This window comes from Musa acuminata, chromosome BXJ3-2 (assembly GCF_036884655.1).
Source record: "Musa acuminata AAA Group cultivar baxijiao chromosome BXJ3-2, Cavendish_Baxijiao_AAA, whole genome shotgun sequence".
In the NCBI taxonomy this organism is placed as follows: Eukaryota; Viridiplantae; Streptophyta; class Magnoliopsida; order Zingiberales; family Musaceae; genus Musa; species Musa acuminata.
The window spans coordinates 33,585,911-33,597,341 of NC_088350.1; the positions used below are offsets into that span (position 1 = coordinate 33,585,911).

At 40.0% G+C, this 11,431-nt stretch overlaps 2 protein-coding genes across 2 annotated transcripts; both read right to left on the bottom strand.

Moving 5' to 3' along the window:
* Positions 1–109: 109 nt before the first annotated feature.
* On the bottom strand, positions 110–6,518 carry LOC103976437 (uncharacterized). The gene is made up of 11 exons (XM_009391633.3): positions 6,097–6,518; positions 5,773–6,015; positions 5,529–5,693; positions 5,133–5,242; positions 4,570–4,678; positions 2,916–3,071; positions 1,703–1,818; positions 1,398–1,564; positions 812–942; positions 591–711; positions 110–450 (listed from the first exon to the last, which is right to left on the bottom strand). The coding sequence occupies exons 1-10, from the start codon at positions 6,457–6,459 to the stop codon at positions 604–606; spliced, it is 1,668 nt and encodes a 555-aa protein (XP_009389908.2). The 5' UTR covers positions 6,460–6,518; the 3' UTR covers positions 110–450; positions 591–603.
* A 972-nt stretch (positions 6,519–7,490) lies between these two features.
* Positions 7,491–11,193, bottom strand: LOC135631658 (uncharacterized). The gene is made up of 4 exons (XM_065139404.1): positions 10,669–11,193; positions 10,116–10,304; positions 9,297–9,677; positions 7,491–9,210 (listed from the first exon to the last, which is right to left on the bottom strand). The coding sequence occupies exons 1-4, from the start codon at positions 11,029–11,031 to the stop codon at positions 8,320–8,322; spliced, it is 1,824 nt and encodes a 607-aa protein (XP_064995476.1). The 5' UTR covers positions 11,032–11,193; the 3' UTR covers positions 7,491–8,319.
* Between the last annotated feature and the right edge of the window lie 238 nt (positions 11,194–11,431).

The window sequence follows — 11,431 nt, forward strand, 5'->3', positions numbered from 1 at the left end:
AAATGCTTTGCATTACATGTTTGATGAGCTTTGCTAAGTCTGTAAGTAAAGGAAGTTGTTTCTGAATCTTAAACCCTAATCACTCCAGTTGCAGAGAACAATCTTACTGTGAGCAGGGAAGGCAATGAAGCACTTTGCATAGGTAATTTGGTCTCTCTCTCTCTCTCTCTCTCTCTCTCTAGAAAGGGACAAAGCAGAAACAAAATGAATGGTTAAATGACAATGCAAGAACAATAACACATTAGAAGAAAACATTGTTTCTCATATATCGCGGATTAGCCTTCTCTGTTCCGCTTCTTCCTCGAGGAGAAAACCCGACCACCCTCCATCATTCCCCCATCCAAGCAATTAATACTCCATGGATAGACTTTCCAAAACCACATCCAGTAGCATTCCTTTGATCTAATAGTATCTCCAGCATTTCATCTTCTTGGTTTTGTTGATAACAACCTGATGAAAGAAAAAAATTAAAAAAGAAGGGCATCGAAAGCCAAAAAGGCATCACATCATTGTTTTCAGATAAGCTTTGCTCATATTAGTATACAGAAACTACAAGCAAGTTCATACATTACCAAGCACGCATGTCTCACCGTAAAACGACATTCAACAAAGCTCCAGCAAGCAGACACATTCGATGTGAGGAGTATGTGGGAACATGTCAACCGGCTGAACACTTCTCAAATGGTAGCATCCTCTTATGCCTTTCTCAGCCTGCACAAACTCAATACAAATAGGCAAATTTGTATTAATATTCAAATAAATACATAAAACTAATCACTTCGAGTATTTAATGTACAAGACCGATACGTACAAGACCATGACAGAGGTAATCGAGATCACGTGCCAATGTAGATGGGTTACACGAGACATAGACGATACGAGGTGCCTGAAGTTCAAGTAGATATTTGATTAACTTCATATGCATGCCCGGACGGTTAGGATCTGCAGAATTTTATGAGATAATTGCATATTAATACAAAATATAACAAATCACTTGATAGAACGAACTCAGAAATGTCACATGGTCAAAAAGCTGATAAGACTAACTGGGCCTTTTTCTCCTCTCACTAAAGACATAGAGCACATTCCTTAAATTTTCAGGCCTTAATGCATTACATTCAAATTGTATATCATGATCAAATTCCATTATTTGGTATATTTCCACGTATGATACCTGGAAGCAAAATTTAAAACATGCAAACCAAGCATATGCCAATATTTTGGCAAATTTATATATACAATGGCAGACCTCGATGGAAAGAAAGTTGCCCATGTTTGAAGTCCCATGAAAATAAACAAAGAAAACATTAAGGAATTAAAGAAAAAATCAAGACAACAAAACCCGAAAAAAGATCCACCCAGAAAATAGATGGAAGCAGCTTCAGAAAGAGCAAAACCTGAAATGACAATGTCAGGTTTTGGAAAATCATTCCCAAAGCTATCGTTGATTTTATTAAGATCTCCTTGAACAAATGTTGCATTATGAATGCCATTAAATTTAGCATTTCTTCGTGCATCTGAGATTGCTTCAGCCACTACTTCATACCCGTAAACATGTTTAACCCTGAAAACAAACAAAGAATCTCTCCTCAAGATTTTTACTACAGGAAAAACACATCCAAAGTGCATGTCAAACTAACCCTAAAAACTATCGGTAAAAAGTGGTTCATTTTGCAGAGGCTCATAAATTTACAATATTTACCTTCTTGCAAGGCTCAAACCAATGCTTCCTGTTCCACAAAACAGATCAAGCACAATTTCTGAGCTATCTCCTCTAAGTCCAGCACAGTCCTCAATAAGCTTGTACAAGACTTCTGCCTGAAAACAATATAATTTTTTTTAATTTGCTTATGATTTAAAACATGAAATGTGAAGTTCCCCCATTCTTAACAGGGAAAGCTGAAGAAGAGCCACTTTCCTATTGCCAATAAAATTTTGTTTTCCCCAAGAAATCAATGTAGCTAATGATCAATCATTTTGTCTTGTAGCAACATATAAAATAATCAAACAAACTGTAGGACATCTTTGGCTGTCTTTGGTTGATGCCATCATTGGCAGGTTGCAGAACAGTTTAAAAATTGCCATTTCAACAATAAACATAAGAAATTTCAGTTTTGAAGCTTCTTGATCTAAAAGCTTTCTCTACAATCTTCTACACAACCATAAAAACCTAAAAAGCAAAACTGCACTGGCAATGATATTGTAGCAGGATTGAGAGAGAGTCACTGAGTCACTGATTGTTATCACCTGGTTAAATGGGAGAGATCATCATGCTGAGGTTCCAGAACCAGACCTGGCTGATATCCATCAGGCACTTAACTTCTAGGTGGTAAGTGTAACCTGTCTATAGCCATGGGACATGAATTATGCTACTAATTGGGTTGTGCATGAATGTTCTCTGCAAAGATGTTTAGGAAAATTAACCGACCACTTTGTGCAGATTAGCTCGGATTTTTCTAGCCAGGCTTTCTCTAGCATGACGCAAGGTTTCTTCTTACCAAAATAAAGAGAGACCTTAAAATAAAAAAATTTCCAAAATTTTTAATAGCTCATGACTGTCATGTCAAGAACAAAGTGCGATCAAATATTTTGGACTGTATGCATATTTAATTGCTGTATCATCAACACTAGAAACAAAGCAGGTCGTGGATGTTCTAGAGAACTACAAAGTTAGAAGAGTGAAAAACAAATATAGAGACCAAACAACCAAACTATTATCAACCAATAAGACTGATGCCTGTCACGCCCCAATTATGGTACTGAACACAAGAGGCTCCCAACACAAATACAAGAAAGCTATGCTGGATCAAATAGTAAGAATGGAATGGAAATAACATGACATGGGCTTTGCAAAAAGTTATTACAATGTGAAGCTGAAGCGGGAACACAGTAGTGTGTGAAATTGCATTGCAAACCTGATGAGAATTGGTCTGGAAGAAAGAATTCGCTGATATCTGAAATGTAAGTCCTCTTAACATCTCTGTGATAGTTGATTTACCGTATAGAGTATATTCTTCTTCCCCTACAGATGTATTACCAACTGATGTGTTTACATTATTCATGACACTGACCTGTCAACATCCAGAGGAGACAATGTACATTTTAATCATACGGTAGGGAAAACCTTAATGAAGGAAAAGCACAATGATAAAGTTGTCAGAATATTGTGCTAGCAGATTACTTGCCATCCAAACATTCATTGCAGGGGGGAATAATTAACAACAGACTAGTGATTAAGAATTATAAAGATCAAGAGTTTCCTTGTGTTTAATTTGTTGGCATTAAATCAGTAATCTATGTGACTGTTAAAGAAATTACAGAAGCAAAATGCATCTTTTCTTTACTCTCAATTATTTATAATCATATTTTCAACTTGAATAGCTCATTTTACACACACTATCACAAAGAACCTCAAAAATTAAATAACAAAGAACTGAACAAAACAAATTTCCACTTGTTCTCACAAAACGCTTGATATGGGGGTTCTCTAAAAGGTTCTTTCAATAGCTCTATCTTAAAACATTCTCAACCTCATCTGTTCTTCTAGTCTCATGTTCCAAGTGGTTCTACCATGTTCAGGCAATTATAGGGCAGTTGTAGGGAAAAATTGAAAATTATGCAAGGTCTAGAAAAGGTTAATGTCGTAGCAAGCTAAGTGACAGTTCAAAATGCTGTTGAAAAAAAACTGCACCTTGTGCCACATTGTTGTTGGCTTGTTGTAAACCTAGCATGTGTTAAAGAAAATGTGCATTCATACTTCTATAATGTTGATGGCAGTGATCCCACAGACTACACATGTTGGTCATCAGTTATCAATTGTATGACTTCTAGTCAAGGATTGAAATATCGTACCGTACCAAAGTTTCGACATTCTCTCGGTACGGTACGATATGATACTTTTGTATACCGAGCAATATATATATATATATATATATATATATATATATATATATATATATATATATATATATATATATATATATATATTTAAAAAAAATGTGCGACGTTGCCTCTCTTCTCCCCAAGCGGAGCAATGTCACCTTTATATATATATATATATATATATATATATACATATATATATATATATACATACATATATATATATATATATTAGAAATAAAAAAATATCGCCCGATAATGAGTTGTCCGCGTACTGATTTACTATCGGACCAATACGTACTATCCGTACTAGACGATATCATTTGAAACTGTATACCTTGCTTCTAGCCATTAAAATAATTCAACAAATAATCTTTTTTTCTTCGAATAAAGTTTTAAATCATAAACTCTCTTTAATGGAGAAAAAACAATGGAAGAATAATGATAGCACAGTAATGTTAATGATGCCCATGATAGAATCCCGTGTTAGAAATGATCTACATAGAAGTTACAATTAATTCAACACACTTATTATGTTCTCTTCCTCATGTTAAGTAGTTAAATAAGCACAACATTTTGAAGTCCTTAAACAAGTAATGTTTCAGAAACTGGATATAGCTCCAAAGAAGAACAAATAAATTGTATGCTTATTTACTAATGAAGCATGAACAGCTATTTTGTACAAACCACTTCAGGGATAGCTGAAATTTTGTCAACGAGAGGCTTCAACAGATTAGGTTCATAGCTTGACGTGACAAAGTTAACCATAACCTCCGGATTGCTAGTATTGACATCTCTGGCAAAAAAATATGAAATTAAGTGCAAGTTATAGAAACTTTTGGCACAACACAATAAGTTTAGACCAAATGCAACCAATTACAGTATGCAATAGGTAGACGTGAAAGATACATTAGCACAAGAAAAGGGAAGAATACAAACCATGGAAAGCTAATAAGAAAAAGGAAAGACAGAACAAAAGGGTGGTCAGCGTTAAAGAGTATCATATTACAACATAGGATGCAACTTATAGTTTCCAAGCTAAGTAATTCCAAAGTAGGCTATTCTGTCAAAAGAAAAATTCTGTCAGAGAAGATTCCAAAATGATGAACCATATGTGCATATACATGCAACAACATCCCAAAATGATGAACCATGACCAAGAAAACAGTCAAAGAAGATTCAGCAGCTACAACAGGCATTTAAATTATATGAAACTTGGTAATGAAATTACTAGTCTAAGAAAATCGTACCTTCCAGTCCTTAGCATCAGATGTTTAAGAAATCCAGCATGGGTGTGAACATTATACGGGGAAAGGCCTAGCTTTGGATCTCTCCAACTATCTTGAATAACTGCAAGAACCTATAAAATTAGAGAATAATCAACTAAATTTATAATTCAAGCATACAAATGAATAACAAAGAATGAATTTCTCTCAATAGAATCACTAACAAGAAAAAATGTCACTGCATGAAAACAAGAGAAACATGGTTATCCTAAGGTAGCAAGCTTCAAAATTTTAGAGAGACATTCTGTAGTAGCTATATTCAAACTATAATGAGGGAAAATATTCATCCTATCAAACATGATGTTTCATCCAGATTTAGAGCAGAATACAATGGCTGAAGCTAATATTACAAAGCATTACCTTATTGGTTGCTTCAGTCTGCAATAAACATTTGTCGACATGAAGGACCTTATCAAAGAAACCTGGGGCATGCAATCCCAACGCATAACCGATCTCCATCTGTTCCTCCTTCCCGCTTGATACATCTCTTGGCATCCATCTTTCAGCACCAAACGAGAATTCCATCTGTGAAGCAGCAGAAAGATTGCACCTTTACTAAAAGAAACAGGCCAAAACTTGGTTTTTTAGCTCAAACCACGCTAACCTTGTTCCTGTAGTGGAATTGCAAATCACACGGTACGATGGGCTTAAAGATGGCAACAAAGTCAGGATCTTTGTCCGAGAATCTCCCGACGTGAACGATCAAATCCCTAACTTGCTGCTCCTTGGCTCGAACCTGTGCCTCGTATGAGAGATTCTGAGTCTTACAACCTCCGCAGTAGGAAGCATACTGGCACGGAGCTTCCACCGCGTCCCTGTGCGGACTAATCGTCTTCAATTTCGTCGCCTGTAGTCTCACGGAAACGACTAATCAAGCACCGAGGAAAGAGATCGAAATAGTGATGAGGCAAGGGGAAGGGATTACGACCTCGGCGTAGCTGCCTTTCTTGCGAGTGACGCGGCCGAGAAAGCGCTCGCCGGGGAGGGCGCGGTCGCACATGACGACGAAGGCGGTGTCCGCGACCTTGCAGACGCCCTTCCCCTTGAAGGCGAGGGACTCGCAGACGAGTTCCAGAGTCTGACCACGCTTCGGGAAGAAAGAGCGAGGAGTGGGAGCCACGGCACCAGCGGAGTCGGAGCGCGGCGGAGCTGCGAGCGCGTCGATTTCAGGGGGAGGAAGGAGGGGAGAGGCTGAAGGGGAGGGAGACGAGGCGGAGGCGCGGACGGCGTGGAGCCATGGGCGGGCGTTGAGGCGGCGAGCGCCGCAGGAGGGGAACGCCGCCACCGCCATGGACGCAGGACAAGCTTAGCGGGGGACGGCTTTCTATGGTGTCATCTATCTATTAGATTACGCCTCCTGTGAAATAGGGTGACTAGAGATGATCGATTTAATTGATTTGCTTACCCGCCATCGACTAAACGTTCATCTACCTGTCCGTTGATGCTAACTCTTACGAGAGCCTCTCCGGGCCCACATAGTTGTCCAATATCAAGACAGGTAAACTTCTAGGTATCGATTGAGATTCCTAAATACTTCTCGTACTGGTTACTCACCACCCGTTTCACCTATCCTCTTTTTCTGGGACCCGCCATATGGGTCACATACTATTCCTCCAATAGAGACGAAGGTAGGGAATCATGTAGCGAGAAATAAACAGAAATTATTCTTGTGACTTGAACCTATTCATGATGGGAAATCCTTGAGAGAACATGCGCTCAAGATTCAAAAGAGTACATGGAGGAGGAGGAATCAAACAACTATTAGGCCAAAATGTGGATTGTTGTTAAAGGATTACTTTAATCTTGCTAAGATTATAATAACAGCGAGATTTAAACTAAAATTTGCTTAGTACATCCTTTTTCTTTGTGTTAGATCTTTCCCTTCATGTTTGATTCTAATTCTCTTTGTTGTGGTGATACTTCATGAGTGTAGGATTGAAGTTTCTCTTAAATGCCCTATGTTTCAGACTGCAAATTAACCAAAGAAACACTTACTTATCCAAGGGAAGATGGTAAAGTTGTGTAAGAGGAGGAGACCTCCAAACCAATCTGCCAAAACCAGAGAAAATTCCTGCATGTAGGAAGATCACTGACTCATTCTTGTATGCATGAGAACTCCAAATACATTTAGCAAAACTAAGGCAGAGAGAATGCTCAACATCATAATTCTAAAGAGGAACATGATGGAGGACCTCATTGGCAAGCAGGGGTAAAGATCAGATAATAATTTAAGGAATGCAAATTTGCAGTTAGACTGCATTTAATTTTAGATATCCATACTCTAAACCACCAAATGATGTTAAAGAATTGATGGAAACAAAGTAATCAGAAATATAGATATTTGCATTGCAGAACTTAAGTTTTTCACATGATCATTATATGTTTGCCATGTTGCCACACAACATATTATACAGAAGGGATTTCTTTGCTTCCAAAGGGGGGAAATATCAAAGGATACCATCATTTGATCTACATATGGTAGATAAGATCTCTCCTTCAAATTTGCCATTACCATATCGGTTGCTCGATATATCAAACTAATTCAAATAGCTACAAACTCAGAGTAGCAACGTAAAGAGCAACCCTTCTTCACTTCTGAGCATTTTCTGATACTACACAACGGAGCTGCACGAAGAAATTCCAGCTAAAGGCTGCCTGTAATTGGACTTACAAGTACTGTAAATGATCTTTGCCAACAACCAACAGTTGTCTTATATGTCTCGATCTACTTTATGGCTTGTGCAATTGTATCTTAGGACTGGATATCGAATCCACCATAAATTTCCCACTTGGTTAATAGTCAGGGAGGAGAACTTGCCAGTGTTCCTTATCATGTTCTTTTCTTGATTAAATCTTGGCTCATAACGAAATTTTCTGCTCAGGTTTTATCAGTTGGGAGATTTGGAAGCGAAACCGGGAAATTGCTGGTGCAAGTGGCAAATTCACACCACTCTGCAGCTCTTGTGGACATTATTCAGAGAACTCAATATTCCATCATTCTTCTCAGTTGCATCATATAAAGCTTATATAGCTCAAACCATCACAGATTCTTGTGATCTATGTCACTAGCATAGCTGATGCCGTTGGTCCAAATGCTGTCATCACTGCAACTGCCATTGCTTTTCCAGCTCTTGTTTATGGTGTCATTGCTTTAGCTATTCAAGTCACTGTTATTTTTCCAAGTGTTGTCCTGAGAATCATCATTGCTAGTGTCTGCTGAAGCCTGTGTCAGGTGGAACTCAATCTGCAATCTCTGGTGGAGCGCTGTGTTGGTCTCGATTCCCTTCTTTTCCAACATCAACTCCTCCTGCAATGGTATAGCAGCTAAGAATCTATTTATGAACTCTCTGCAACACTCCTTCCCTCTGCAAATGAGCTCATCACAATCATCAATTCCCTTGTTTTCTTGGTGCCTGAACATCTCTGTGGAGTCATCAAACCTGAGGATATAGGCTTTCTTGCATCCTTCATACAATCTCTCTCCCAGTGTATCCATGACATAGTATGCATTTGCTTCCATCTTCAGCATGAAGAAGTGATCATTCCAACTTACGACGAAGACCTTACTGTCTCCTACGATGTCACTAGTTATCTCATGCCATATGTCATCAAATGACATTGCCCCATGCAACGATTTGAAGCACTCTGGTTGAAAGAACCCTATGAAAGATTTGTCAGGTAATACTGATACAGGCCTCAATTTTGCTTCCAGTATCGTATCAAGGTCAAAGTGCTTGTCAGGAAACCGATCGATGTATGATGTGTTGTTGCATAGCTTTTGCCACTCCGACGAGCCTTCTCTGATGAGTGTATCAAACTCTGATCTCGTTGGTGTATTCAGCTCATTGTTATGGAGTGCGTTTGCGAGTACCGCAACTATGGCTGTGCAAGCACTCTCTCCACCTGCACTAGGATCTCGCTGATCGATGGAAGCAAAGAAGGTGTGGATTTTGATCTTTGTTTGCTTGTCCCTGCTGATGAATTCTTTGCTTCTCCAACTGCCTTTTGGATCATCATCTTCATCAGAATCTAGTGATTCCTTCTGCTAAGACAATAAAGGATCAAGATCCATGGATACCTCCGACATCAAGATCTGTAAAAGAAGATGCTTAACTGAAATTAACTCACCTTTTTGTGCTCAGAAGAAATGTCTTCACAAGAGGACATCTTCCTTCTTTCTCCCTCCTTGAGATCAGGAGTTTTGCAGCTCCTCTTGCTCCAGCAGAACCAACCCTTCGAAGTTGATTCTGAGTCTGGACTCGATTGGCAACTGTTGCTGCTGATGCTGCTGCTGGCATTGTGATTCTGAACACTGTTGTCTTCCAAGATATCTTCTTCATCTTGTAGCCGAAAAAGGTGATCAAGAACCATATTTTCTTTGTCAAAGCTTCCTGGATCATCAGATTTCACTTGTTGGCTGCCCTTCTGCTCTAACATAATCCTGTCTTCACTGAGTGATGCTCCCTTTGTTACTCCAGAAGTCCTTACCTCTGTGAAGCTGACAGTGACCTGAACCATTCACATAATTAGCAGATCCATTGCATGATGTTGTGAGAAACTTAAAACTCTAGCAAACTTTCTTGAATTATTTTGGCTGAACATTTTTTCCTCCATGTTACTGATGTACTCATTGCATTGACAATGAAACTGCTAATAATTTAGTTTCAAAAACTCCCCTGATAAATGTGTGGCTTCAGACACTGAAATCGATGCACATGTATTTCTACACTGTGTACACTCAATCAATGTCATGCAGCATTATCCAGACATATTCATAGATAAGAAGATGAGGCACTTGCATTGTTGAAGTTACCATGTCATGAAGCTTTGGCCAAAGTAAAAAACATTATTCTCTTTTTGAATGGCACACTAAACAACAAGCACAAGCCATTATTAGCTTTCTTTGAACAAAAGAAGAGAAGAAGGCAAAAAAAAGGGGGTTTTTACTTGTAGCACTCCGTAGCTTGTCGATCCTTCTTTCCTTAAGGTGATAGGAAGCTGCTGATTGAATCCCTTTTCTGCTCCTCCACTCTCTTTATGGGATTGGGATTCCTTAAACCATTCAGCTAAGCTTGCATTTGTCGTCCCTATCCTTTCCAATTTGTTCGTCTTGCTTCCTTCCTCTTCACCAGATCCCTGCAGAATTAAACCTAGTCATTGAGAAGCAGATCGACAGAAAGACTACAGCTTTCAAACTGGTTTGACAGAGTTCTGGAATCTGCAAACCTGTTTTCACTGTTTTCTGTACTCATTGCAATATAAAATTCTAGAGATATTACTAACGCTAAAAACAAGGAATTCTATCAAACAAATGGCCGGCATCAAATCCTGCTGAAAATTTTGATGCAAGAAGGTGCGTTGACATCGGTAATTCCTGTCATGGTGAAGATTGAAAAGATCTGACCTCATTTCCTATCCGTAATCCACAGTCAAATCTCTGCAAGAAAACCTGAAGACCATCTTCATAGCGTCAAATACACAGAGACGATGAGGAACTCACGTATAGGACGGAAAAGGAAACATCATGGGCAGGACCCGAGACCGAGTTCGGGTCACAAAGCCGACACACGTTCTCGAACCGGCTCGACTCGTCATCGTCGTCCCACCGGACCGCCCAGCCATCCTCCACCGGCCTACGGGAAGACACGCTTCGGGCCGGCCTCTTCCTTCCCACGAGATACGAAAGCGCCCCGACTTTGGGCGGCCGCCGCCAGCCGACCTCGACCGCCGCCACCCCCGGTAGCGGCAGGAGCCCCTCGAGACCCACCACCTTCACGGTGACCTTGCACTTCCTCCTCCTCTTCGCCTTCGTCGGCGCCGTAGGTGCCCAAGGGGAGAAGCTCATCACCTTCTTGACCACCATCTCTCCTCGGGCCCCCCTCTCTACCTTCCTTCCTTCTCTCCTCTCCTCCTTTCTTGAGCGACCAACCTGTCTTTAATGGTGGAGGGAAGGACAAGGCATCGTCCAGCGATCGGCGCGATCGCTCATTTGATATTAATAGAATCCGCAGCCGGGAGGTGGAGGACTCCTCCTCCGCCTCCATTTCCTTACGTAGGCGGAGATACCGTGTCAACGCAGGTGGTTTCCTTCCACGTGCGGTACGCGTGCGCTGCACGGTTACGTGGATCCGAGCCTGCGGCTTATGGGATTCGTATCTCGTCGTTGATACGTGATTGGATTGCGGTGGGGCCGAATACGTATGCATCCGTATACACCGCGAGTGGTGTATACGGATGGATCCTTTAATCTGATATTGTTTATA

Excerpts from the sequence above, each read along its gene's own strand:
- LOC135631658 (XM_065139404.1), bottom strand. The coding sequence starts at position 11,031 with ATGGTGGTCAAGAAGGTGATGAGCTTCTCCCCTTGGGCACCTACGGCG. Across the intron at positions 9,678-10,115 it reads CAAGCTACGGAGTGCTACAA|GTCACTGTCAGCTTCACAGA; the intron begins GTAAAAACCCCC and ends TGAATGGTTCAG. Across the intron at positions 9,211-9,296 it reads TTTCTTCTGAGCACAAAAAG|AAGGAATCACTAGATTCTGA; the intron begins GTGAGTTAATTT and ends TTGTCTTAGCAG.
- LOC103976437 (XM_009391633.3), bottom strand. The coding sequence starts at position 6,459 with ATGGCGGTGGCGGCGTTCCCCTCCTGCGGCGCTCGCCGCCTCAACGCC. Across the intron at positions 6,016-6,096 it reads AGAAAGGCAGCTACGCCGAG|GCGACGAAATTGAAGACGAT; the intron begins GTCGTAATCCCT and ends GTGAGACTACAG. Across the intron at positions 943-1,397 it reads ACCTGACATTGTCATTTCAG|ATCCTAACCGTCCGGGCATG; the intron begins GTTTTGCTCTTT and ends AAAATTCTGCAG.